The sequence below is a fragment of the Pogona vitticeps genome, chromosome 5 (assembly GCF_051106095.1).
Source record: "Pogona vitticeps strain Pit_001003342236 chromosome 5, PviZW2.1, whole genome shotgun sequence".
NCBI classification, from domain to species: Eukaryota; Metazoa; Chordata; class Lepidosauria; order Squamata; family Agamidae; genus Pogona; species Pogona vitticeps.
The window spans coordinates 53,380,954-53,408,460 of NC_135787.1; the positions used below are offsets into that span (position 1 = coordinate 53,380,954).

The 27,507-nt window shown below is 40.1% G+C and overlaps 1 protein-coding gene across 3 annotated transcripts; it reads right to left on the reverse strand.

Annotated features, from left to right (window-relative positions):
- MFAP3L (microfibril associated protein 3 like) lies at nt 1-26,714 on the reverse strand. Of its 3 annotated transcripts, XM_073001458.2 has the most exons (4): nt 26,477-26,699; nt 16,870-16,980; nt 10,439-10,834; nt 2,498-7,037 (listed from the first exon to the last, which is right to left on the reverse strand). In XM_073001458.2, exons 3-4 carry the CDS (start codon nt 10,707-10,709, stop codon nt 6,139-6,141), a joined length of 1,170 nt encoding a protein of 389 aa, XP_072857559.1. In that variant the 5' UTR covers nt 10,710-10,834; nt 16,870-16,980; nt 26,477-26,699; the 3' UTR covers nt 2,498-6,138. The 3 variants fall into 3 exon arrangements, with proteins under 3 accessions (XP_020661176.2, XP_072857559.1, XP_078249996.1); XM_020805517.3 differs by lacking the exon at nt 16,870-16,980 and having other exon boundaries at nt 1-7,037; XM_078393870.1 differs by lacking the exon at nt 16,870-16,980 and having other exon boundaries at nt 26,481-26,714.
- Nucleotides 26,715-27,507: the final 793 nt, after the last annotated feature.

Here is a 27,507-nt window from a genome sequence, read left to right on the forward strand (position 1 = left end):
TTTTAGTGCAATAGAATGTTCATGTCTGTTATATTTGTCTTTAAATAATGGAGACATTAGCTTCAGTGCAAGCAGTTTCTGTGCAATTAGGAAACAAGATAAACTGTACAAGCTGTGAACCTATATTAGCAGCTCATAAATGTTCTTTTGCCTGAATAATGACCTCAGAATTATTGGCATTCTAACATTCACATTTATTACACTTCCTTGAGATGTCGACTACCAGCTGCCATAGGTTAGAAAAACCTGTTGATACATTACAGTACAAAGGATTTGAATAATGGATAACTAAAACGACAACCCCATGATTTTTTTTCTCTTATACAGTATTCACCATGAACAGTTTTGACACACAGGCAGGTATTGACATCTTAAACTGCAACCACTTTAAGATAATGCTAAAGACTATACATTCATCAAAGAGGGCATGGGCACATCATTCAAGACGAGATGTCAAAGCTGCATAAACAGGTAGATGAATCACAAATTCAGACTGCAGAAGATCCTTCCCTTATCTTGTGCTCTTTAAGCGTACAGTATAAAACTAAATGTCATGCTGGCAGGGGATGGTGGGGGTTGCAGTCTCTTACATAAGGAAGATATCACATTAGGAAAAGGCTCTTACAGAAATTGTGGGTAAAGAAATGAAAGGTGGGAAAATACAGTAGATAAGACTATTCGAGAAATGAATTTCTAATTAAGAGCAATTTGGAGCTAACAGAAGAACATTCATAGAAGTTATCTAGTGTGAACGATAAGAACTAGGTCTTTTTGCATCTGAGATTTGACAAAGTACACAACAGATTTACATCATAATCCAGTATGGGCAGTTGCCTTTGTCATGACAGATAAACTTCAGTGGCTTTCCTTGACTCCAAGCTGAAGACTACACCCCAGAGCCTCGCAATCTTAGGCTGAGAGCCAACGGAGGCATACCCACATGTACTAATGTAGGAAAGAGCAGTGCTCACACTTGGGAGGTGTGCTTCCTGTTTTTTCCAGGAGCAAGACACTATTAAAGAAACAATCTGCTGTTCTGAACGAATGGTCCCTGCATCTAGTTTTATAATCTTACAGTACAATCATCTTGGAACTGCAGATCTGGAAGGGACCTTGCAAATCATCAATTCTAGCCCTAGTCAAGGAATTGTACTCCCAGCCTCTGGCTCCGTAGTCAGATACCTAAACAATGGAGCTATCCTTTAAGCTTTAATTTGTTTATAGATTGTTCTTTTTGTATTTCTTTGACACTCACATCTCACCATCCTTAGGAATGTATACCTGCCAAGTCTGGATGATATCAGATGCACCTGATGAAGGTGACTCGACTTCACAGAAGCTAACACCACAATAAATGTATTCATCTTTAAGGTGCTCTATGTTGTTTGAGCATGGTCTTTAGTTTATATAATGCTGCATAAAACATATTCAAGTTCCATCTGCATGGGAGGATTTTCCCCATTCACACAGGAGTTCTGCTCTTTAGTGGGGAAACGCTATGTATGCTGGCATTTCTATGACTCATTGCCACATAATACTGTTAATGAAGAGCATCCCTATGAATTTATATTTTGCAATTAAGTTACATTAAACTGATGATTAAGCATTCAAAATCTTAAACTTTTTATAGTTGAATGTATTCTCGAAGGCTTTCACGGCTGGGATCTGATGGTTGTTGTGGGTTTTTCGGGTTCTTTGGCTGTGTTCTGAAGGTGGTTCTTCCTGATGTTTCGCCAGTCTCTGTGGCCGGCATCTTCAGAGGACTGGAGTAGGAACTCTGTCCTCAAAGACTGGCGAAATGTCAGGAAGAACAACCTTTTTATAGTTGCTTTCAGAAATGCAAATTTAACCCTGGTAGCCTCACTACTATGATAATTATTTGTTGTCAAGTTGATTCTGACTTATGGTGACCCTTTCCAGGGTTTCCTAGATATAAAGTACTCAGAAGTGGCTTTTCATTCCCTTCTTTTGGGGGTGCCCTGCAGCTTGTCTGAGGCTACACAGGGTGGCCATTTTCCGAAAAGGCACAGTGGGGAATCAAGCGCACAACCAGAGGCTCTGTAGCCAAATATCTAATTCACTGACCAACCAGCCAGCTAGGGCCACAAAATATCACACAACAATTAAATTTTGAAAACCAGTATGCAGTGGATAAAATTATCTCGGTTCAAATCCTCACTTGGCCATGGAAAATCACTGGAATGGGTGAGTGTGGTGGCAATGGTAAAAGAGCTCCTTAAATATCTTACATACCTTGAAAACCCTATAAGGGTAACTATATGTCAGATTCAACTTGAGAGCAGATAACACAACACACTTGGAAATTTGCAGATCTAAACTTAGTTGATCCTACTGGGTCCCACTGACCTCAGTCAGGTTTAACCAGTAGCCAGATACAAGACTGCAAGCTTAGTCTCTGGACAAAATTTACCTATGTTGGTGGAACAAAGAAATGCTTACATTTTTTTTCATCCATCCTGTAAAATAAGCAAATGGGTCAAGGTGTGAAGAGGTTTCTTTTTAATTATTCAGAGACTTGCTGTACATCTAGCTTCCTCCCCTCTAAAAAGGATACCACCACCCTATAGCATAAATGGCTTCTGCAAGGTATCATTTGTGATGCAGCAAGGGAGCAGACACGGACAGGGCTGTTACTCAAGAAACAGAAGATGACACTCCCCCTGGATGTTCAATAACTGAATCATCCTTTAGCACCTAGTTACATTACCCGGTTCTAGTCAATTAGAATAAGGATCACATTTTTAAAAAAGGAATGGGGAACATCAGAATAACTTTGTAAAAAAAGAAAGGAAAGGAAAGAAAACATTTTATAGGTTAAATGAAATATCTGGGGTCCAGAGACTGGTTTTTTCACTGGGGGTTGATTCTGATGTATCAAAAAATAAATACTCAACACAAATGGCAATGGGGAACATGTCCACTGGACAGAATCATTACAGATGATTAAATAAAATATCCTAGCCTGTCAAGGAGAAACAATGCACAGAAAAGGAGTTTGCATATTAGAGTTAATCCAAATTGCTTGGAGTCCCTAAGCAAATCAAGCTGTTTTCAAAGAACTAGCATTTTGATGTAAAATCAAAATTTGGTCTCTATCAATCAAGTACTAGTGCAGAGTTTATCCTGTCTGCTATAAAAGCAAGATAATTTGTTTGTACTGTACAGTACTGCAGCATACCACCCTCTTCAGTGATTAGGCAGTAAAAAGAGAAAAAGGAACATTTGACTCAGTTATGCAGATAAATAAATTTTTCTCCTCTTATTCTGGCTGGAAGAGATGACACCATAACAAACCCCAGTTTTGTGGATTAAGGACCACAATTTTTAAAACAGAATGAAGTTGTCTGCAGCAGGTCTGTTACGGGCAAAGCAGACATCCTCCTAAATAAAAATGTAACATTTTTAGCACAGATTTGTGGGAGGTGGTAAAGATAATATCAACACAAATGAGAACAAGTGCATCTTGTGTTACTGAAAATTATTTAGGTATTGCCAGAATACCAAGGAATTAAAACAAAATAAAAGTATTTCTTTAAAAAAGAAAAAATAGCTATGGTGGCTAGAAGTTTCTAGGAGCTATAGTTCCAAACAGAGACATTTTCCAAACTCTGAAAAAAAAATGAGGAAAAGAAGGTAATTTCACTCTTGAAGACGTAAGCTTTTCCTAACCAGGACTGTAACTAAGATGCAGAAATTCGGTCTTTGCCCCACAGCATCAAAATTTAAAAGGTGCCAGAAATCTAGAGGCAAAAATACCAGTGAATGTTGGAAAAATAAACAATAATTCTTAGCCTTATTTTTATTTTTCTGAAAACATGGACTTTTCCTCTTTTTTTGTGTGGAGGGGGAAGGAGCCACATTCTCTTCTCTCTTTTTCATGGGTGGTGGTGGTGGTTTTCATGTCCATGCCTGATGGCAGGGTGCTGGGGGAATGGGGGGGGGGGGGAAGAGAGTGCTGTTACCTCAGGTGCAAAAATTGCTAGCTATGGCTCTGCTCCAGTGTTCATACCATGTAGATGCTAAGCATCTGTACTTGTGTTATGCTGATGCCATGGTTGTCATTGCATGTGAAACCACAGTTTGTATGGAAGTTAGAATGGATGCATAAAAAAAAGAGACAGGGCTATATGCTTCTTCTGGCAAAATGCAGCTTCCAGATGCTGTGGGACTGCCAATCCCAGCATCCTTTGCCATTAGCTATTCTGGCTAGGCCTGATGGGAACTGCAGCCTCATAACATAACATACCCTTGCTTTAATAGTTGTGCATAATTGAAAATTTCAGGAGGTATTGGTTGCGATATAAGTTACACCTGTTGAAATTCTGTTTTGCACACAGCTTCAAAATGTTTAGGAATCCTATCCTCTTTATCATGTAGCTAATCCAGTAAAAGGGCTCCATGAAACATTGTTCAGGCCATTTTACACATGCCAATAACGTATCACATTTGCAGGCAGTTTTACTGCTGCAATTAAGGCTTCTCAAATGACACGTTGCTCCCAGTAACAATCAAGTCACCAATGCAAAGACAATAAAAGGTCTGTCTGCATTTTGGTTTAGAGCATTCCTGATCTAGGCCATAAAATTAAAATGCAAGTTAGGAATTACCATCCCAAAGATCACAATTTCTATTTAAAGGGTCCAAGGTGATTCTAAGTTGCCACTTTATTCCTTTCTGAGTGACTGAAATGGCCATTTCTCATATCCATTTAAGTAATTAAGTTATTCTGTCTCCAGAAGTCTTCAAGTCTCAGTCCACCTGTAATGCTAGTACTGTACAGTCAGATCCACTGACTTCACAGACAACAAAATGGCTTAACTCCATGAAAACACGTCTAGATAAGTAATTCTGTCCTCCAGTTCCCCAACTGTAGATTTTAAGTGCTGTTTCCATATGAATAGTAAAAAAAAACCCACATGGTTTCCTGAATTCCCATCTCATTAATAAAAGCCTTTGCACAGAGGGGGTGGCGTAACCAGAGACAAAGACAGATAGGTTTCTTGCCCCTCTGAAGAGCCAGAGTTTGGAAGAGTATATTTTTGAATTATAACTTCCAGAATTCTCCCAAACCAACAGGGTCACAGACAGTACTGGTGGTGAAGGCTGGAAAATGCTGGGACTTGTAGTCCAAAACATCACTTCTCCAAACTTTGGGCAAGAGAAGATGTTTGCAGCTCTCATTTGTCATGAGGGAACTTGAGAAGCTTCACTTCCAGACAGTTTGCTTTCCTATACAAGGAGTTCTCATCCTCCTTTGCTTGTTCCCATCACAGCTGGCAAACGGTTTGGGGGTAGCTGTGTTTCAGAATGCAGCTATTGTTCATATGCAGCTTTCTGGCTCATGCCAAATCACCCCTTTGCAACAAAAGAGGACTGTGCACCCTCTCTGAGAAGGAATATTTGCCAAGTTTCCTTCTTTCAAAATGGGACAGAAAATAAAAAAAAAGAGGAGGATGGGCTTTCTCCCACATCAGTGCAATGAATACAAAGTGTGTGTCTTCAAATGAAATAAAAGCATTTGGCTTTCTTTACTACACTCCAGTACAGGCAGTTGGGGGAAAAAAAGACCTTGCTCTGGCTAGGAAAACATTCCCTCTTCAACAGTTTTTCCTAATCATGGAAGCAGAGTCACAAGAATTTGCAAGGGACAATGAAAATTGAGAAAATAGCTTGATTCCTCAGTTTATGAAAGTGAGCTGTCTCCCAATCACAGTCAATAGTTTTGTTGACTTCAGCAGCCCTGCTCTGAAGTCAGAACTCTTCCAAATCAAAGCTTAGAAGTCCTATTTCTAAGCACTCTACACACCAATTCTCAGTACCCACTGCAAGCAGGACTGACTAACTAATTATCGAGGTAAACTTTTCGTGAGCATAAAAAAAGAGTGTTCTGAACCTAAAACAACAATTAAATATTAGTGTAACAGCAATTATTTTGTCAAATCTGCTGGCTAAATGTAAGTTTTATAAATGAGCAATAAAGTGCCAAGAAATCCACATACATGCGTCTGCTGTGATAGTCTTCAGGTAAGGCTTACTGGCAAATAAAACTCTTCCCCCCGAAAAAAAAAAGAATGCTCCAGCTAATTTCTTGCTATGCATAGGTTTGAGCAGAAACAGTCATAAATGGCTTTCATAAATAGTGCATGTGTTCTTCTCATTTCTCAGATCTGGATCAGTAGGGCTGAGTCCAGCAGAAGGCTCCAAAACTGGACCAGAAGGCTCCAAGACTTGGTTAGAAGGCTGTGTTGGTGCTTGGGCAACCTCTTCGTTCTCCTCTTCCCTCTCTTCTTTAATTTCTAATTGCACACTCTCTTGTGACTGGTCATCAATACAGTCCTTTTTTGTTAACTGGTGAACAGATACTTTAATTGCAATCTTGAGTGGCGGTTCATGCAAAGAAGATGCATCTGAATCAGCCGTGATAGAGTTGCTACGCTTTAAGGGATTGCGGATCATGTACATCTCCTCGGTCTCAGTGGTCTCCTGTCCTTCCGCTGACTGCCTTACAAAATTGTGGCCCTGCTCCTCTAGCCCCACCACCTCCATGATTTCTTCCATGATTGTTCTGCAATTCATGATAAGTGGTGGCAGTGGGACACTCCTTGCTAGTTCCTCAATGTAGCGGGCGAACTCCATGGTCTTGAACTGTGTTACTTTAGCAAGCTCAAGTGTTTTTGCTGAAGTGATGATAGGGATACGTTTCGCGATCTCAAAAGCCTTCTGCAGTTTTTCGGCACCTTCTGTCCGAAAGAAGTCATTGATTGCTTTCTCAGTCTTTTTCAGGTGGCTGCTCATCATGCATAGCCTAGTAATGTTTAATATCAAAACAATGGTAAATGCTACAAGGCATACAATCATATAGTAGACCCCCATATCTCCAGAGGTGAAAACAACCCTAAGAGTGACTGTATTGTTCACTTGGCCATATATGTTAGAAGCAACACATGTATATTTTCCTCGATCCTCAAATGACACACTAGTAATGTTTAGTTGCCCGTTGTCAAGAATCCATTTCCCTGCAAGAAAGAAGGCAGAAACTATCAGTACCATGTATTTGTTGGTTCAGATGAAATAATGATGGAAAATTAATATAATTTTCTTTTAGGGGAATATATACCAGGCACCTTGCATTTTCTGCAAGCAAGTTGGAAAGCTGTTGGTGTGGTATTTTTTAAACAATCTCCAGGATAATACTGCAAACAACTGCACTATATAACCTCCATTTTAACTTTAAAACATGGCATGCATGAAGAACATGCCTTGTTTTAAAGGAGACCTGCACTTCTGGAAGCCTTTTAAAAAGCACTATATTCCCTTAAAATAATGTTTGAATTGCCTTGCTGCCTTTTTTTTGGTGGGGGGGGAGAAGGAGAAATATGACTGCTTCAAAATTATCTTGCTTTATTTTGGAGGTATATGGCAGTGCCACAATAGTGGTCATGAAGTCTTTATGGAGGGATTGGTTTCCAAATCCACAGAGTTGTTCATTATTGCTGTATCATCATAGAAACAAGTGAAGTCCACAAGTAAAACAGACTGGCCATTAACTGCCCTTAGCCAATATCCCAAACCACTCCCAGCAGGACCAGAACGGATTGTCAGATGTAGCTAGTTGTCAAACTAGTTGTGTTCCCAAGGCAACATCTAGAAATCAGTCTTGCTGAGTAAATGGTACATTCCAATGATAGCTTCAAACTCACCTTACCTGAAGGGAACTTGTGGTTAAAACACCAGTTTGTCTTGTGCAAATAAATAGCATTCAAGTGATTTGTAAACAAGATGAAAAATGTTCTAAATTAAGGAGGTCTGGGGAAAGTATCTGGCTGCAATCTAGCACAGAATTATGCAGGCTGTTGCCCAACTGGATCAACAAGCTTATGTGCACCATAAAAATTTTTTTTAAAGGCTTGGACTGGAGCCAACAATACTGAATCAGAGGAAGAAAGATCCTTAAATAGCTTCATCCAATTCAGTCAAAGTGTTTTTCTTCTGGTAAGGATTCTTGGGATGGGGGTGGGCTTCAAAACATTAGGTTCGTCAAATTCCAATCACAGTTCTTTTCCATCCGAGGTTAGGAAACACTGAACATTATGGTAAAGGCACCTCTATGCCTTTACTCACCCAGCCAGGCAACCCACAGGGCCTCTGGTATGTCAAAGTAAGGTACTTTGCAAAGGCATTGCCAATCCAAATTATAGGTCTTTTGAACACCAGAATTTGGAAGAATCCATCAGTACCATTTAAATTGTAGCAGACTCATTCAGAGTACAAAAGCCTGTGCTGTGTGCCTCCCACACTGCTTCTGAAATCCCACTTTCAACAGTTCAGCTTGTTCCTTCATTTGTACGGCAGAAATGTGTTTACATATCTTCTGTCTGAAGACACTGTTAGTTGTACAGAGAGCAATTACAGAAAATAACATGCTGCTAAGCCAGCCAGCTGCTTCTGGGAAGCTCACATGGAAGTGATGAAAGCAATAGTACTCTCCCACTGTTTTCTCCCAGCAGTGTCCCGTTTAGTGATACACTGCCTCTGAATGTGGAAGGGAGATGTAACAATTACGGCAGGGAGCAGTGAATACATGTATCTTCCAAAAGCAGGTTTGGCCCCCTTTCAAAGTGAATTAAATTAGGGGCCATCACCACATCTTGTGGCAGTGAGTTTCACAGTTCTGTGCTTTGGAAGAAAGACTTCTTTCTGTATGTCTTCAATCTGCTGCCAATTAATTTCATTTTATGACCCCGAGCTACAGTATGATGAGTGAGAATACCTTCCACTTCTTAAATAACCATCCTCGGCCTATTTTGTTGCCTTAAAAAAAAAAAAAAACTAAGGTGCCCAACATATTGTAGCTTTCCCTTGAAAGCAAGTTACTCCAGTCCCCAATCATCCTGGCTGCTATTTTTTTCCCTAGCCCTACAGCAGCCTTTTAAAGGCCCATACAACATTAAATATGTGTCTCCATATCATGGACAACTATTATTTAGTTACAGGCAGTGACTGTCGTGGGATGGGAAATGGTTATTCAGGATCAAAGCTTTCTATTAAATGTCTCAAAACAACAAGCAACAACCCCGAAACCCTTTAAAAGTAATTTTTAAAAAAGTAACTAGGAGCTATTATTGATGACATCAATACAATAACTTTGGTCCTGACATTATGTTACTTTCCTTCTTTTTCTTTTTTCCTTAAACTACACATAAACATAAATATAAAATACATAAATGTTACTTCATTATCATTACAGTGGTGCCCTGCATAACGAGCGATTCGTTTAACGACGAATCCGCATAGCGACGCGTTTTTTGCGATCGCAAAAGCGATCGCATAACGATGTTTTAGATGGTAAAACATCGCTTTGCATTGATCGGTAAGCGTTTCGCTTACCGATTTTCGCATAGCGATGTTTTTTCTAATAGCTGATTGGCGGTTCCAAAATGGCCACCGGGTAAAGAAAATGGCCACCCGCAGTGTTTTCATGCCCTTTCCTTGCTTACCGGGCAGTGAAAATGGCGGCCGCATGGAGGATTTCCGGATAACGGTGAGTTTTTTGCCCATAGGAACGCATTAAATGTGTTTTAATGCGTTCCTATGGGCTTTTTTGCCCCGCATAGCGACGAATCCGGATAGCGACAATTTTTTCAGAACGGATTATCGTTGCTATGCGCGGCACCACTGTATATTTTTAAAGCAACTCATTACAGGTAAATGTGCTACCCAGACTTATTTCCAATATCTAATCAGAATTGTGATTATGTTGGGGAGGATTTATTTATTTATTCATTTATTTATTTATTCATTTATTTATTTATTCATTTATTTATTTATTTATTTATTTGATTTATATCCCGCCCATCTGGTCTGGTCAACCACTGTATCAAATCCTTTCCTGCCCCTTTCAATTCAGGCACAATATCTATGCTGCTGAATCTAAATTTTTTGCTAAGAAGGAAACCACTTTCACACACAATGTAGGAGACAACAAGCCATAGCAATAGACAAGACTCAACACTATGCTTGGGGTTTCAATTAAGTCGGGTCTGACTAGTCTCAGAATAGAAGCATTGACAGAAACTATACAGTATATCCACATCACTGGACATAATATTTGAACATGATATGTTCAAAGACTCACAAGGGCAAAGGGGTAGTTTCTTACATGTGGAAACACCAGCATTTTCTGAGGTCTCCACCTAAGTCAGAGGAAGGGATATTTTTACATGGCCAGAGGTCAGTAAAGAAGGAGAGGAGCAATTGCATGATGATAACCTTTGGAATGGATCTGTGTACCTCGAGATAAATTGCTACAAAATAACCTTACAATTATTCTGAAGTAAAGAAATGTAGCACAACTGTTGTGATAGTGCATTAATTCCATAATTATGTATCATGAACGAAAAATCTCTCAGAACTATACCTCTGTCCCCATTGTCTTTCACTAAATGGCCATTAGAGTTGTACCACTTGTATTCTGGCCCTGGATTTCCTTGAATGTTGCAATCAATCAAAGCACTGTAACCTTCTTTGACTATCACATGATCAATTCTGGAGGTGATGACAGGCACAGATCCGACAAACATGTTAGTGTGGTTTAAAGTTCTGTTAGTGAAACTTTCAGCAGTTGCCAAAGCTGCTAGTAAGATGATAGCCCAATAGTACAAAAGGAAGCAAGTGTTGAACATCTTCATCTGTTTTCCAGTATACTGCTGGGCGAAGGTAACACTGGATCAGGAGTTTTGTAATGTAATGTCCTGAAGAAACCACCTGTATTAAGCTTGATCCATAAAACTTCAAAATCCAAGATAATAAAATCCTGCAAAATAAAACAAGTTAAATCAGAAAACGCTGAGGAGCTGTATAGAAATGCAAGCAATGACTTTGTTCAACCCAATAACACTGCTTAAACTGCAACATATTATCTAGCAATAACATATTCATTCTGTATACTGGACACTGAAATGCCTTTTATTGAAGTTGATGCATATATATTTTCATTGCTGTCCTATTTTTTCTTTCTTTTTTTCATGTTTCTTCCCCCCCTTCTGTGTATGAATTTTATACAACAAAAATTAAATAGTAGTACAGTAATAGGCATTATATGACTCAATACTACTGTCCTCATTAACTCAATATCAATGATGTAACAATTCCTGAAAACACACATTCTTTTTCCTGGTAAATGAAAAAGGAAATAATTAAATTTAAATTAACACAGTATTTTTCAAATTACTGAATTTGAATTCTTCAAATTCATTCCAATGCTGAAAAGGAGGTGGGGGTGGGAAATCCAATAAATGAAACAAATGCTTATTTTGCACTTTAAAAATAAATGGACAAGGAAAGTTGTCCTTTTACTGTTCATGTGGCTTGTTCTGTGAGACTCATTTGCAATGATATGAACAAAACAGAAATAAAAAGCAAGACTGATTCCTGTAAGGATAACATCCTTAACCAATCCCATTATGACAAAATTCCTGAGCACATGCATAATTGTATCCTTCAGCTTTTCCTAAGAAGCTGAAGGAGAAAAAAAGCAATACTTATTAGGTCATCCCTGATCATTCAAGGCAGAATTCTGAAACATAATTTAACATACTATTTATCACAAGCTTTTAGTAGTCAATTATCCAGAGGTGGGAGAAAAGGTTTCTAATGGAGAAACAATCAAGGCTAGCGTTTCATTAGATCCACAACACAGCTTGGTGAGTGTTCCATTAAATAAATGCAATGTAGCCAATATTATTAAAATCAGAACAAAAACTATCATTAGTTGCATAATTTCAGTTAATGCAGTTGACCTCATTCTTAAGAATCCAGCACAGTCCTTTCTTCTCTTAAGAAGAAAAGCAAGTGACGTGTTAATTGCATTAAAAAGGAACAATGAATCTCAATGCATGGGTGTTGGAATTAATAACGATGGGGGCACAACACAGTACCAATTTGTATGGATCCAGTCTTCAGCAGGAAGCGGATAAACGTAAAGGTTGCCCTTGACATTTAGTCCAGTCGTGTCCGACTCTAGGGTGCGGTGCTCATCTCCGTTTCCAAGCCATAGAGCGAGCGTTTTGTCCGAAGACAGTTTCCGTGGCCCCATGGCCAGCATGACTAGACATGGAACGGTGTTACCTTCCCACTGAGGTGGTACCTATTTACTGTATCTACTTGCATTTACATGCTTTCGAATGGCTAGGTTGGCAGGAGCTGGGACAAGTGACGGGAGTTCACTCCATCGCGTGGATTCGATCTTACAATTGCTGGTCCTCTGACCCTGCAGCACAGAGGCTTCTGTGGTTTAACCCGCAGCGCCACCACGTTCCTTAGCAGGAAGCAGGTAGACTTTTAATAGCTACATCTCAGGAGCATGGCCATACTAAACTAAGTTTTCTTCACATATTCCCAACAGTACATTGGATATTACTTTTAAATGTTCTGAGGTGGCAGAGCCTAGTACCTTTGCCATATAATTGGTTAAAATACCAATCCAGTCTATACATTTCCATGGGATCCTATCAAATGCTGACAAAGCCTCCTTTCAGAGGGGCTGCCAAATGGGCTTGGGAACTGCAGGCTGCTTGTAGGCAGTGGGCTGGCCGTCCTTATTGTAAAAGCTTCAGCAAAAACTCCACTTTTGTGAGACATATGGATACTTCTGTTCTCCCCCTTTGGCCCATTTACTGTAATTACTTTAAATTATATGCCTCTGAAAAGATGCTAGCCAAAAATGGGGATAAGTATTGAAATAACAAGAAACTGTTCAGAAACCATCGTCATCCATGCCGTCAGGTAGCAGGCTGGGTAGGTGGGGCTCGTCAGCCTTGGAAGGCAACCCATCTAGGAGAAGGAAAACTCTGATTTAAAGCCTCCACTGCCTTGTGGCTATATCCACTGATGGAAAAGGCTTCAGGAGTCAACCTCGAGGCAAAACCCGGAGCCGGAGTCCCATAGGCAGTTCATGTCGTTCTGGCAACTCCTGCGACATCACTGGAACCAGTTGTATTGGCTCTTGCCTTTCCATTGGACTATTTCAGTGACGTGGAGAGGGGGGATTTGATGCTTGGGTAACAGCCTATCCTCCATATTATTTTATATGTTATCTATACCTGGTCCTGCTGTAGGTCAAGCTAAATGAAAAATTATGAGTTAAAACTCCACTTACGATTTATAGCCATCTCATCCTGGTGGATGTCAGAGGCCAAGCCAGAATGACAGAACATGGTGAACAGATGGACTGATTGTTTGGGCACTGCACAAATGCACCATAAATGGGATGTAATTTATCTGAGGAAGTGAGGACTAAAATAATACATGACTATGGCAGAGATTTACTTCTACTCCTGGGATTTTTAGATTGTATATTTCAAAGTCCCGAGTCCCATTTCAAGCACATTTCAGTTTTATGTAAATTATGAATAATTATTTTTGCCAGCCACAAAACTTGGTTGCATTTTCCCCTTAGTCCCCAGTGCAATATAGTAGCTCACAGTTACTGTATTTTTCTGTGTATAAGACACCCCGATGTATAAGACAACACCCAGTTTTCTAACCCCAAATTAGAAAATCTGCTGCTTTCCCCACCACTTCCTAAGCCCTGGGCTTAGCAAAAGGAAAGGGGAAGGGACCAAAGCAATCCTGCGGCTGTACAAGGGGGAAAAGGATCAAAGCGATTGTGTAGCCCTTTGATTGCTGCTTTCCCCCTCCTTTCGCTAAGTTCTGTGGGGCTTAGGAAATGGAGGGGAAAACAGTGATCAAAGCTCAGCAAGATCACTTTGATCCCTTCCCCCCTCCACTTGTTTTTGTTCTCTCCACTAAGACGACCCTTAATTTTTAGTCTAAAGATTTTAGACAAAAGTATCGTCTTATACACAGAAAATTCAGTACCTCTTTTTAAACTGTGATTCCCCTCTTAGTATTTATTGCCACCGACTGTAATGACAAAGTAGCCAATGCTTGAGTAAAAACCAAAACCAAAGCTCAAAACATTGGAAACTACACGTAAATTTGTTTTCCTTATGTCCAAGGCCAGAGCATGTGTCTGTGTATATGCGTATGTATGTACATACATGAAAATAAGTATAGTTGGTTGGATAACTCAATAAATGGGAGTTCAATACCCCACTGTGCCTCCCAGAAGAGGCAGCCTGGCTTTGGGCAAGCTGCACAGTCCTAGGATGCCCCCAGAAGAAGGGAATGGTAAACATACAGTCAGAACCCCATATCTGCAGAGTTGGTATCCCTGGTTTCAGTTGTTTGCAGTCACCACTGTGGCAACTAAGCTAACAGTACGCACGTCCACTTACTTCTCCTTGTCTCCCCTTCCCCTCCTCTCACTCCCTTTAATGGGTTCACTACCATCCACAGTTTCAGGCATCTGCTGGGGAGTTTGCAACCCATCCCCCATGGATATGGAGCTCCTATTATACTTCAGGCAGCTGAAGAGGGAATATAACTGAATGCATCACAATGCAATACCATTGTATGCCCATTGATGTAGAAGGGAGCCTCTCTATGTTTTGTATGACAAAGCAAGTATTGGATTGCAACCTTATAACATAATCCCATGGTTGTTTACTTTGATTAAGTCTTATTTCATTCTTCCATGGTGGATAAAAGCAGTCTTGGTTTTACTCCTCATTTTGTTCAATATGCAGCCTATAGCTGCAACTACTGGATACCTGCACTCAAGTCTCATTGAATTCATTGGCTCCCTTCCAACCACTGGTTGTCTGTATGCTTATGCAATTCACAGATGAACTCCAAGGTACTGAAGGTCAATTCATCACAGGAGAAAGTACTGTACATTCTCGTCACCATAATTTCTCAAGTACTGCTGGTGCTTTTAGGGCAGACCAAAGGGCCAAGCCTAAAAATTAGGAATCATGTCTTTTAAATTTGTGGGTGAGCAGATATGTTTATAAAATCTCTGATTTTTGGAATTAGGGAAGCAAATTAGCAATTATAGGCAATTATTTTAAATTAGTAATGAAGAATTTTGGAATAACTCCAGTTGTCGAGACCAATTCAAATAAACTCCACTTCTTACTCAGTAGTCATATATGCTCCATTAATTTCACAGGGTCTACTCCAGCTGGCACTATCACCTGCTTTTAAAAAAATGTTTATGCCATTTTTTTCTGTTACAAAAGGCTACAGGTCAACTTACTAAAATAAAAATGGCTAAAACAAACCAATATACTAATTACCTAAAAGAAACTATTTATTTTTACTGAAGATAACATAGCAAAATATTCCCCTTTCTGGAGGACTGTCACTCCATTACTTTCTTTAGCAAACTGTATTCTTTTTTTCATTAAAGAAAACCCAATTTTCAGTCTGTTTCTGTGACCTTTCTCTCTAAATATCTCTTCCCCCACAATCTATCAATATATACAATGTTTAATTTTTTGAAGTTCCTGCTGGCTAACCTATACTATGCATTCTCATTCTTATAACAAAGTGGCTGTTTTTCTCATTTTAAAGCTCTATTTTAGATCAATACTTCATTCCCTTCAACCTGGATTTCTACCAAACAAAATAGTGGATGGGACCAACCATTCTCTTTCAAGATAAGCAAAATTTGTATTTTCAATTTATATGATCTTTTTTAAACCTGTGGATATTTAGGATTGCCTATTTCTGAATAGGGGGATGTAAAACATTTTAATTTTAAAAATTGTAACTTGAAAACCCTTTGCCCATACTTCCCTAAATTTGGCACAGAGGAAGAACAGACTGTCAGCTATAACTATGACAATTTTGCTGCTGATCAGAAAAATAGATTAAAAGTTATTTTTTTTGTTTGGGCAGTTCCCTCTTCTAGGATTGCCTTATATAATGTTAATTTGTCCTACCAGCACAAGGTTATTGCTGCTCTCTCGTGCAGCAATAATTTCTTGATGGAGATGCAAAAGCATAAATGATTCTCACATCTGCACCCCTGAATAATTTATGTAACATCTGAAGTGCCCTTTCAGTAAAATGTCAGCCCTTCCTTTCTTCTTTCCTTCTGTAAAAAAAGGAAGAATTGCTAACATTTCCTTAGTATAGAGGCATATTTTTTAAAACGAACATGGTTTGATGGATCTTGTGCATTAAAATGCATTTGAGTGCCTTTTAAATACTTTCACTTTACTTGCAGAATCTGGGCTGTACAGAAACAACAGTGCACAACCAAGGTGAACTTTTCAGTTTTTTAAACATTTATTTTGATTAAGGCCCTGTGTTTAAGTTCACATAATTCCTTGCTCAGCTGATTGTCTATATCAGGGGTCTCAAAACTTTTCAGCATGAGGGCCACATTATATATGTTCCACATTTTCGAGAGCCGAAGGAATGCATGCACATGTGTACACATATGCCCACCTGCCAACACACACGCCCGCCACGTGCCTGCCCACTTGCCTGCATTCCCGCCCACACTCCTGCACGCGCACACACATAGGCTGAAGGGAACAGGCCTGAGCCTGTGACATTCGCTGGGCTGGATAAAAAGGCAAGGCAGGCCAGATGTGGCCCATGGGCCACAGTTTGGAGACCTCTGGTCTATATCCTCTGTGAGGTTTCCACAAGTCTTATGAATAACCAAAACTCTATAATTCATTTCAATTTATGCAGCATTTATGATTTTGAGACAGCAGGCAAGGCATGTTTCATAGCTTGGTACACAAAGCTGTTATTTCAGAAAATAGCTATATTTCTTTATTAGATGTGTACTTACATTTATTACAAGAATAGCCCTGGCAATGATTTTAAGTACAGCTTCTTCTGTGTAGCAAGGGATCTACATTACGTATATTTATGCTCTCATATTATTTTCTCTTTCTGACATAAACTAGATATTTAAATCCTTACCATTTCAACGAATGAAGAAGAAAAGGAGAAAAATGTTAAATCAGGCCTTTCATCCCAACTCTCCCAATAAACTTCTCCTTCCTTGCCACTTGCTTCTTTTTCTTAATTAGGCTTGGGGAACAAACAGTTATGAGACAAGATATATCAGGCATTAGGACTCAGTTCAGGTTCAGATGCCCCTTTCCCTAGTCCCCGATACATGAAAACGTATTGCAGTCACTTAGTGGTTAGAGCAACATCATCTGCATAAATTTAAGGGGCTTTTTCATTCATTCTTTATGTGTTCACATCGGTTCAGTTATAAGCAAATCCTTGTCCTCCTCCAAATACAGTCTTTTGAAATTCATTGGGAATCAAGCATTAGTCAGAAACACAAATGAAATCAAATTCCATAGTTTTCCTAAACAAAATAAGACACGGCCGAAAGTGAAAAATAAAACATTTAACCTTGCCTTTGGCAGCAGGCAGGCAGGGTTGGCCTGGGTTAGGATTTGTGACAATGCAGGAAAAAATAGACTAAATTTTATAAAACATGCTTGGGGATATTGAGATGAATTTATATCCTTCTGTCTATCTGGGATGCCTGCATCCTGTAAGACGTCATGAGATTAGATTTGCTAGAACAAATCAGAGTCAGTCACAGATCACAAATTTGCATGCAGAATATCCTAGAATCATTCCACAATCAATACCTACATACAGAAGCATTCCAGATTTTGTAAAGTTGGCTGTAGGGTGGATTAAACCAATCAAGGTTGCCATAGCATAACTATAATAGTAATGATCTGGTCACTAATCTAAAACCTCGGTATTGAAGGAACTGTCCAAACAGGTAGCAAAAGTTGGGGTATCCACACATTATATTGAATGTGCATTCACATTGTATAGTATGCAGTTTTGTAAAGATAGAGGACAACAAAAACCCATACTCCTTCTCTGACCCCTCTCCATATTCAGAGGTAAGGTCTGCAATACTGCTGTAAACATGTTCCACTCAGTGTTCCTATAGAATTTCACAACCCTGTTATAACTTTGCACTTGTGTACACTGATAAAACACAACACACACATATATAAAGGAAAAGTGATGAAATTGCACAGATGGTTTTATGTGGCATTCAACTCAACTGCAGGCACAAATGTGTGCATCAGCACAACACTGTACAAAAAAAGTCTTGATCCAGTCACACGTTTGATCAAATGAAGATTCCTCTGCCATTTTCTCAATGGTTAAGTACATGATAGTATATTCTATTGTGCATGAAATTGTGTTTTCTGGTCTCCTTTAATAATATATTACTGTTGCCTTTTTTTTGTTAGCGAGGCATTTGATTACAAATCTGAAATTATTTCATTAATTAACATGTGCAAATGACAGTACAATCTATTTCACCTAAATACTGAATGGTTTCAGAGAAATCCAGATCTTTTGTACAATAAAACTGTTGTACAGCAACGTGCTTTAATCCAGTGCCCAAACAGTGGCTATTACATTGTAAACAGAACACTTTTCAGCTCTTTTCTGAACAGTATCTACAGTGAAGTGCCTACAATGATTTCTTTAAGAGCAAAGCTTAATTACATCTAGATCTGAACAAAAACGAACATGTTCAGAAAGCAATGTAGACCAAAAAGATAATAGGTGCAAGCTTTTGAGGTCTCTCAGGGCAAAAAACCTGCAGCACCCCCTTCCCCAAAAGCCTGTCAAGAAAATTGCTTCCCTCATTTAAACCTTAATCTGATGTACCAAAGTAGTAAGAGCACCAGGTCTGGGACTAAGTTTCCAAGATCCACAAGACTTCAGCAACTTTCCAGTTATCAGATTTGTTCTCCTCCAAAATTTAATACTGTATTTGTTAATTGTATACATTTTGCTCAATGGGCAAATGTGCAGTTCATAATGACCCAGAAAAACAGGAAGACTGGCATTGCTAAAATGGTGCTCTACCATGCACTCTACCATGGACTGGAACGAGATGCAGACAGAATTGTTTGGAGAAGCCAATATGAAGAAGGCAGTGACTACAGTAACCTACTTCAGTTGTTAATGGGACTTAACCAAGTGGGTACATTTGGAAAACGTGCTCCAGGCTAGGATGTGACAGCTAACAAAGGAATTTCTGCATCTGGTGACAGGAAAGGACATAGAAAACTGTCCTAACTCTTTATCATACCACTAGTCCATCTATCTCACCATTCTCACTCATTGGCAGCCGTTTGCCAGGATTTTAGAAAAGCATCTCATTTGGTTCAAATTGGATACTGTATTGTACAGTTTGATCAAGGGACATTCTCTATAAAAATCACATGCTTTACCAGGAGCCACAAACTTTGCCTCCATTACCCTATGCTGGGATGTGGGGCAGAGATCAATAGAAGTATTTGTGTCCTTATCCTACCTAAGAATTTCTTAAGAGCTTGTGGCTGGCCAACACTGGAATCAGTTTAATTTTTAGTCTAACAAAGACAACTTTTGTGCTGTACCAGTAGAAAATTAATAAATAGACTACAAATTGGAAAAATAGATGCCATACATAGGAAATGAATAGTCTTGTAGACTACAACCTTAAAGAAGATAATAATATATGGTCCAGGAAGAGCAGAGTGAAATAAAGTTGTCTCTTAGAAGAAGTAAATCTCAAATGCTGCTTTTTATTCTCTGTTCTGCCATGTAATGGGATACTTAAAAATGTATAGTCTCAGATCCGAAGGCTGCAAAAGACAAATGAAATCAGAACAAGGTTTCTGTCTCCTCCCTTCAGTGTGGTGCTGGCCAGAAAATTAATAGTTTATTTGTTAATTGTATACATTTTGCTCAGCTGGCAAATGCCTTCAGGGCAGTTTATAGTAGTTAAAGCCCCTAAACAGTGAGCACAGTGACATCTGAAACAAGTTGGCCAGTTTCCATACTGAAATGTCAAAATATTCAGATGTAGGGCTCAGACTGCATTGCAACATAACACAGAAATGCAATTGGTGGGATTACATTGTTCACAGTGTCCAGATAAGCATCTTGTGGGATCAATTAATAAGAAATACTATTAATTAAAACTGCTGAAAGAGAAGTAGCAACCTACTATAAACTTACGTTTTTTAAAAACCACCTAATTTAAACATGTTATTTGCTCACATTTCTCTCTTCAAAGTAATGCATGACAAATTAAGAATGAAGTTCACATTTCTGAGGTGCAGCCAGGCAAAGGTTAAGGATCATTAAATTTTTATAGCACTCATGGAAATGTTAGATTAAACCTCTTCTGGCTCTTGGGCAAAATCTGAACATTAGAAAAGGGTAGCATATAGACCACAATAGTATACATTCACCAGTTTTAAGCAGTCTGTGACTTTATGGGTTCTTTCAGATGGACACCTTCTAGCATTACTGAATAAAAGAGTTGCCTTTCCTGCTATTTTGCCTTTCTTACTACACAAAATAAACATGACAGAGACGGTGGACATATGAGAGGACAACAAATGGGAGATGACATATTTTGCATCCTGTGTATAATTCCATATTGGAGAGAAGGCAATTGTACCAGGCGGAAAAAACTCCATCTGGAAGTATCTAGAATGATCAAAACATTTCCTTGCTTGTTGAGGCACTCAAGGAATTTTAAAAACTGTTGCTAGTATTTGCTTATAAATCACTTCTGACTTATGGTAACCCTATGAATTAGGGATCTCTGAAAGCTTCTGTCATCAACAGCCATGATCAACAATTGCAAATACAAAGCTGTGGCTTTTTTTTTTAGTCAATCCATATTTTATTGTTTTCGTTTTTTCCCTGTTGCCTCCAGCTTTCACCAGCATTATTTAAAAAGTATGCTACACAAAACCTTCTCTTACACTTTCTTTGCTCTTGGGTAGGAGAGTAAAGGTAGTGACTGGGTGAGACCAGAGGGTAGACTGGCATTCTTTCTTTCTGGACAGCACTAGACTTGCTCTATACAATTAATCTGCACATTCTTATTACAGCACCAGTTAGGGCATGGGGGAAACCTGGGCAGTCTTGGAATCATTCAAGGTGGGGAAGTGGAAGGGTAACTCTTCCTTTCTCTGTTCCAGTCCCAACAACAACAATATAATTCTCTCTCAATGTGTCAGTTATTCTAGTCTCTGAAAATAGAAATTGCACCTTCAGAAAGGCAGCAGTTATGAGGACTCTGCCTTTAGAATCATAGCTGCTTAGGACTCCTCACACTTGCTATCAACACACAAAACAAAATGGACGTACAGTGGGGTCTTGACTTGAGAACTTAATCCGTATTGGAAGGCGGTTCTCAAGTCAAAAAGTTCTCAAGTCAAATCTGCATTTCCCATAGGAATGCATTGAAAACCATTTGATCCGTATCTGCTCTTTTCCGTCCATAGAAACTAATGGGAAGCTGCTATTCCGCCTTCGACCACTAGAGGGGGATATTTTGTTTCTTTTTTTCTTAGGTCAAGAAAGGTTCAGGGAAGGCAGGGAAAATACAGTCCAGGCAGGACAGTACCAGGCAGTCTGAAGACTGTCTCCCAATCCACTCTCTAAACGCTGGGAGGAGTGAGGAAGCAGACAGGCACCCTTTTCACTGCCCAACAGTTAACTGAAAGTTCACATTTTGCACTTTCCCTGCCTCCTACGTGTTTTTTTTTCAGTTCTTAACTCAAATCTAAGTACTTAAGTCAAGTCAATATTTTCCTATGAGAGTGGTTCTTAAGTCAAAATGTTCTTAACTCGAGCCGTTCTTAAGTCAAGACCCCACTGTACATATTATATGACCTCACTCTCCTGCACTATTCAGAATCTCCCCCACCCTTAATCTATAACAGTCAATGGCAGCAGTTTTGAAAAGCATGCCACAGGGCAGCTTCAAAACATTAAAAAATAAAACTTTACACACAAGTCTGTAGACATACAACAAAAGAAAATAATGAAAAATCTGAACAGGTACATTAAAAACAAATATAAATGCCAAGGCAATTTTAAAAATTACAGAATTCTGAAAGGAAAAAAGGAAGGGAGAAAAAAGGATGGATGGGAAAAAATGGAAAAAAAAGGATGATACTGGAAGTTGGCAAAATAGAAACTGTGTCTTTTGTAGGTTGCAGTCTTCACATGGTGATTCATGGTGTTCTTTTCAGCCCCATTAAGCCCTGAAGGTCATTCTTCATCACATAAAACTACTCATCACAGATTGCACCTTAACATGCAGAGACAAAAAGGCATCTCTCCTTTTTAGAACACATGTCAATAGTTCTTTGGATCTATTGCTACCACCTTGGAAGGAAGTGCCATAATTCTCAGAAAGTTCAGTCCTAGGGAGCGCCATGTGAAGATCAGGTGATGAATGATGGACAAAAAAAAACAAAAAAAAAAAAACCTTTCTGCTTGAAATACTGAGGTGGTAATTCTAGCCACAATAGACAATGAAATGGCTATGTACAGGATATAAAGCTTTGGTGTACTCCTGGATTCATCCCTAAGCTTGGATGCCCAGGTTTCAGCAGTGGCCAGGAGTGCATTTGTGCAGCTAAAGCTGGTGCTCCAGCTGCGCCCATTCCTTGAGATGTCAAATTTGGCTACAGTGAGACATGCCTTAGTTACACTCTATGTGGGGCTACCTTTGAAGACGGTTCAGAAACTTCAGCTGGTGCAAAACTCTGCAGGTAGACTACTGACTGGGGCCAGCTACAGGGAGCATATAACACACCTGTTACAAGAACTGCACTGGCTACCAGTCCGTTTCTGGGCCCAATTCAAAGTGCTGGTCATTATCTATAAAGCCCCATACAACTTAGGTCCAGGCTACCTGAAGGACTGTATCTCTCTATATGCACCTTCTCAGTGATTAAGATCAGCAGAGGAGGCCCTCCTCTGGGTCCCATTGCTAGCACAAGCACAGCTGACGGGGACACAGGAGAGGGCCTCCTCTGTGGCAGCTCCCAGGCTATGGAATGCTCTCCCTCAGGAGATCAGGATAGCTTCTTCCCTTTTACCTTTTCAAAAAAAGCTAAAGACCCATCTCTTCAGGCAGGCTTTTAACAATTACAACTGAATATCTGAACCCCATCATCATCATCAACAACATCAAGCATTTTTCAGAGTTGATTGCCTCTTTTTGAATTCTATCCCTAGACTCTTTCAAACCTATGTTTAGCTGTAGGGTCAAACCCCATTACTTAAAAAAAATCATTCAGACAGTTTAGCTATCATACATTAGGGAAAGTACTTTTCCGGACTATCACTTGTGGACAGTTGGACCAGTGCTAATTATGCTACTAATTTCAATTTGAGTTTTCATTGGTTTTCATCATTGTTTAAGTATTTCAATTATTTTCATTGCTTTAATGATTTGATTGGGTAACTTCTCTTAAGGTCTTTTAAGTTATCAAGGACGTTTATGAGGAAAAGTGCCTTATTCCTTTCTCCTCCATAGTATCCTGTGTCTAATCTCCCACTGCCAGGAGTGCTTTTCAGGATGAAGGAGATTTCTGCTGGCTATGGGGAATGCTCTTCTGTTAACTTTTCATCCATCCATCCATCCATCCACCCACCCACCCACTTTTCCTACAATGAGCTTATGGTGGGATAAATAGCTTTCCTCCCCCCCCCCTTCCTCCTTGGGTTATTTTAAAGAGAAAGGTGGTACAAAAATATTTTCAACAAACAAACCCACCCTATGGTCAGGTAAAGAGAGAGCATGCCAATGCTGATGAAACCAAATCTAGTTAATTGAGACTTACTGGATTGTTGGTTTTATATTTGTTTTTGTATCTTCTACCATAAACTTTGACTAGCCAGATTTTACTTGTTCATTGGTTCTCTATTTACTACAGTATTCTATTCTCTTTTATTTTACTATACCAGTAAATGTATGATGATGATGATGAGAACATGAATGGCCGAAGGTCACTCAGTGAGTTTAATGGGTCAGATAGGTCTGAAACATGGATCAGTCTAACACTGATACTTAATACGGATATTACAATTTGTACCATATTCTAGCTGTAAAGGCAAAAGAGGCAGTGCAAAAACAAATCATTCAAACTAAATATTCAACAATCTCCTACCTTGGTATAATTTCCTCTAACCCTGACACTGTGTTAGGGAGATGGTAGTGGAGCAGAGCAGAGAGACTGGCAAGACTCTATTGTTCGGTATGGTCTTGGATTGTTAAAACTGGTTTTAAAAGGGGCTTTTGGAAGTGTTTCTAATTTTCTTCTAAAATAATGCTGTTTTTCTTTTAAATGGCTTTTAAAATTGTTTCTAGTATGTTTCTAAAAATAATATGTTCATCTATTTTGTTGTGCATCATTTTGGGACTGCTGGTGGGCAGAAAAACAATAAATACTTTAAATAAATACGTAAGTATCTTGTCTTAATGTGCTGCCATTCTGTTGCCAAAATCGGTCAGGGTGCTGGTGGTAACTGGGATGATTCTCCTGCCTAAGCAGACAAAACCTGCATGTGCGGCTTCTAGCACCAGTGCTTCCAGGTAGCCATTCACAATCTATAGCAACCAACTACCAAAGCAGACACATGTGGAGTAATAACAGGACATGCATACAAGCAACAAAATTTCCAAATGCAAGTACAATACTATTCTTATTTAGAAGAGGTAGAGGTATCTGTGCTAGCATCTCAGGCCAAAACAAAAGAAAAAAATGGAGGGAGGAAAGCCATGTATCCCACCATGAGCTCATCATAGGAAAGGTGGGATAGAAATCTAACAAACAAACAAATATATTGTAAGAACATTAACAGAGGGAAGATTTCTCATCCCTTGCAATCTCCTCCACCCTGAAAAATACTCCTGAGGGGTCAGAGTTTCCTGGCAGTGGAGGATTGGACAAAATAACTTCATTATTCCATGGAATTCTTCCTGGATTGAACAGACGTGGGTGCCCACTCCCCAGTCCCAGAGATACTTACACACAGATTCCTCCCTCCCTCCAGTCAAAGCACTAGCAGTAGGGCTGCAGGCTGTCATTGGCCATTTCAGCCCTGAATATTCTTTAGTAAACTGCCTTGTCTTCTGCCATTTATTCCCCTACTACCAGTCTGGCCCTACAGAGTAAACAGAGTGTGTGCTATTTGGGCCACACTGTGTTCTTCCCATAACATGCCTCGTTCTTTAGACATAAAAGTCACTGAGTGACTTTAAGGACTGGTCACTCTCTCAACCTGTCTGAGCTCATGGGGTTGTTGTAAATATACAGGGAGGAGAATAATAATGTATACTGACCTGGACATAGTGAAGGAAATGAAGGATATAATGTAACTCATACATAATAAGATAACTTAATACAGTATAGATTTTGGTTGAACTTAGTTCAATCATCAATCCAAAAGTCAAAAAATCAGAAGAAGAACTGAAAAAGGGCAGCAATGAAGGCATTAGAAAAGATCCTAACTGCAAGGATATGTCACTGGAGGCCAAGGCAAAGATAATCCATATTATGGTATTCATAATTACTATATGCAGGTATGAAAACTGGGCAGTGAAAAAAAGAGTTTATTCAAAATGTGGTGTCAAGAAGAGCTTTATGAATATCATGGAAGGTCAAAAAGACCAATAAGGTACCAGATGAACTTTTAAAAACTAAAGTGAGGTTATTCTAATTTGGACACACAATGAAAAGATAACACTTAGTGGAAAAGTCAATAATACTGGGAAAAGTGGAAGGCACTAGGGAAAAAAGGTAGGGCAAACATGAGCCAGAATGGTTTTTAAAAATCCTTTAGTTGTCAGGGCTTTTAAGGACAGGACATTTTGGAGGTCGATGCTCATGGGGTCACTATGAGGCGGAAGTGAGTTGATGGCACATAGGCCATCAAATGAAACAAATCCTGAGTTTCTAAAAACAACATCCTGGTTGTAGCTGGAGCTGTTGGAATCCCAAAATCTTTTTTTTTAAAAAGAAAGCCTCTGGCCTAGAAATCTTTTTTTTTTGTCTTGCTCTATGACGAAGATGATTATACCTACTTCTTGTACACAGAGAAGTGCATTCTGCACAGTCTCAGAGGCACTCTCTTAAAAGGATGCTGCTAGTAGACACAGACAGACGCGTCCCCGCCCCCTCCTCCTTTCCTTTCCAACGGTGTTGCTCAAGCCCAAATCGGCGCACCTCGAGGAAGAAAGTTCCGACGGGCCTTGGGTCCCCGCGAAGTCTGCACCCCAGCCCCCGCATCCTGACTGCCCCTTCGACACGGCAACTCACCTCCAGAGGTTCTCCTTCCCACAAACGTGGCACAAAAACGAGAAGCACCACAGAAACCCAACAGCTGAAACCCTGCCCAAGTCTCCTTGGGCAAAGAAGCGACTCCCATCTTCCCCGCATTTCGTCACCCCCCCCCCCCCAAAGCCTGGCAGGACCTCACGCTGCTACAAGTTATAAGGAATAGATCCGTCTCTCCCTCCCTCTCGGAGAACATCATCCTTTTCTCTCCCCCCCTCCCACTCCTATTCCACGCTAGCCCCGCCATTTAGTGCACTTCGGAAAGCGAGCTCGTTTTCTCTCATACAGCCAGAAAGGACGTTCCGACGTTATCTGCTCTCCGGAACTGCCTCTTGCCGCAGCATTGGGTAACACGGGAAAACACTCGGGCGCGAGGGCTTGCCTACCCACAGAGCCAGGTCTTCGCAGTCCTCCTCCTCCGAGTGCAATAAATTGGTTTTTAATCTTTTTTTTTTTTTTTTTTTTTTGCAGACTGCTTTCCGGGGGGCGATGGGGCTCCTCGACCGCGGGACGTCGGGATGCTACCCCATCCTTCCACACGCGCTCCTCTCTCTTCTCGCTCCCTGTCTCCAAAGCCGCAGCACCAGCTTCCCGCGCGCGCTCTATCGCTCTTTGGGCGCGCGCGCGCACACACACACACGGCAAAGCGGCAGGCAGACCTCGCCGGCTTCGGCGTGCAGAAGTAGGTCAGAGACACGCTGCGCATGCTCGGCGTTGAGGCAGGCCGCAGTGGAAATAGCGCGGACTGTTGCCCTCCGATGCCTCTCTAGTCTCTGCGGCTTGTCCCCGAAGGTCACAAGAATTGTTGGGATGGGCGGGCGAGAAAGAGGTGGCGCCATGAGGGGGGGGGGGTCCTCTCCCTTTCCTGTGCAGGGAGCGGAGAGGGAGATTCCCCCCCCCCCGGCAACCTGCAAGGCCAGAGGATAATTTCCAGTTAGTAGCTGGACCTCGGGGGGGGGGGGCTTGTTTTTAAGCGCCTTGAAAGGGTCGTCGTGACTGTCACTCTGTGGTGGTTTAGTCATTTTCTAGCAGAGGAGAGATTGCCGCCGCCATTTGCATTTTGCAGGTGTGAGCAAAGAAATTCCTCCAACCCTTGGCTTTAGTCATATCTATCAAGTTGTCTGTACTGTATATTGTGTATGCGTTACACCTGCTGGCCATAGGAATCTGTATATAGTCTCTCTAAAGTGCTACTGTGATTTATTGGAATTGTTACAAAAATGGTTACAACGAACGCAGTTTTCTAGTTACTTTCAACAGTTATTTTTAGGGACATTGAAAGGCATTTGTAGAGTTATTTTGACAACATTTTTTCCTTAGCTTTTGTGCCACCTTCTTATACCATTCCATTAGAAAGGATAATCAAGTGTAACAATGTATCATTGGAGACCAAGAGTAAGATCATTGACACTCTTGA

Excerpts from the sequence above, each read along its gene's own strand:
- MFAP3L (XM_020805517.3), bottom strand. The coding sequence starts at position 10,709 with ATGAAGATGTTCAACACTTGCTTCCTTTTGTACTATTGGGCTATCATC. Across the intron at positions 7,038-10,438 it reads GAAAGACAATGGGGACAGAG|GGAAATGGATTCTTGACAAC; the intron begins GTATAGTTCTGA and ends TCTTTCTTGCAG.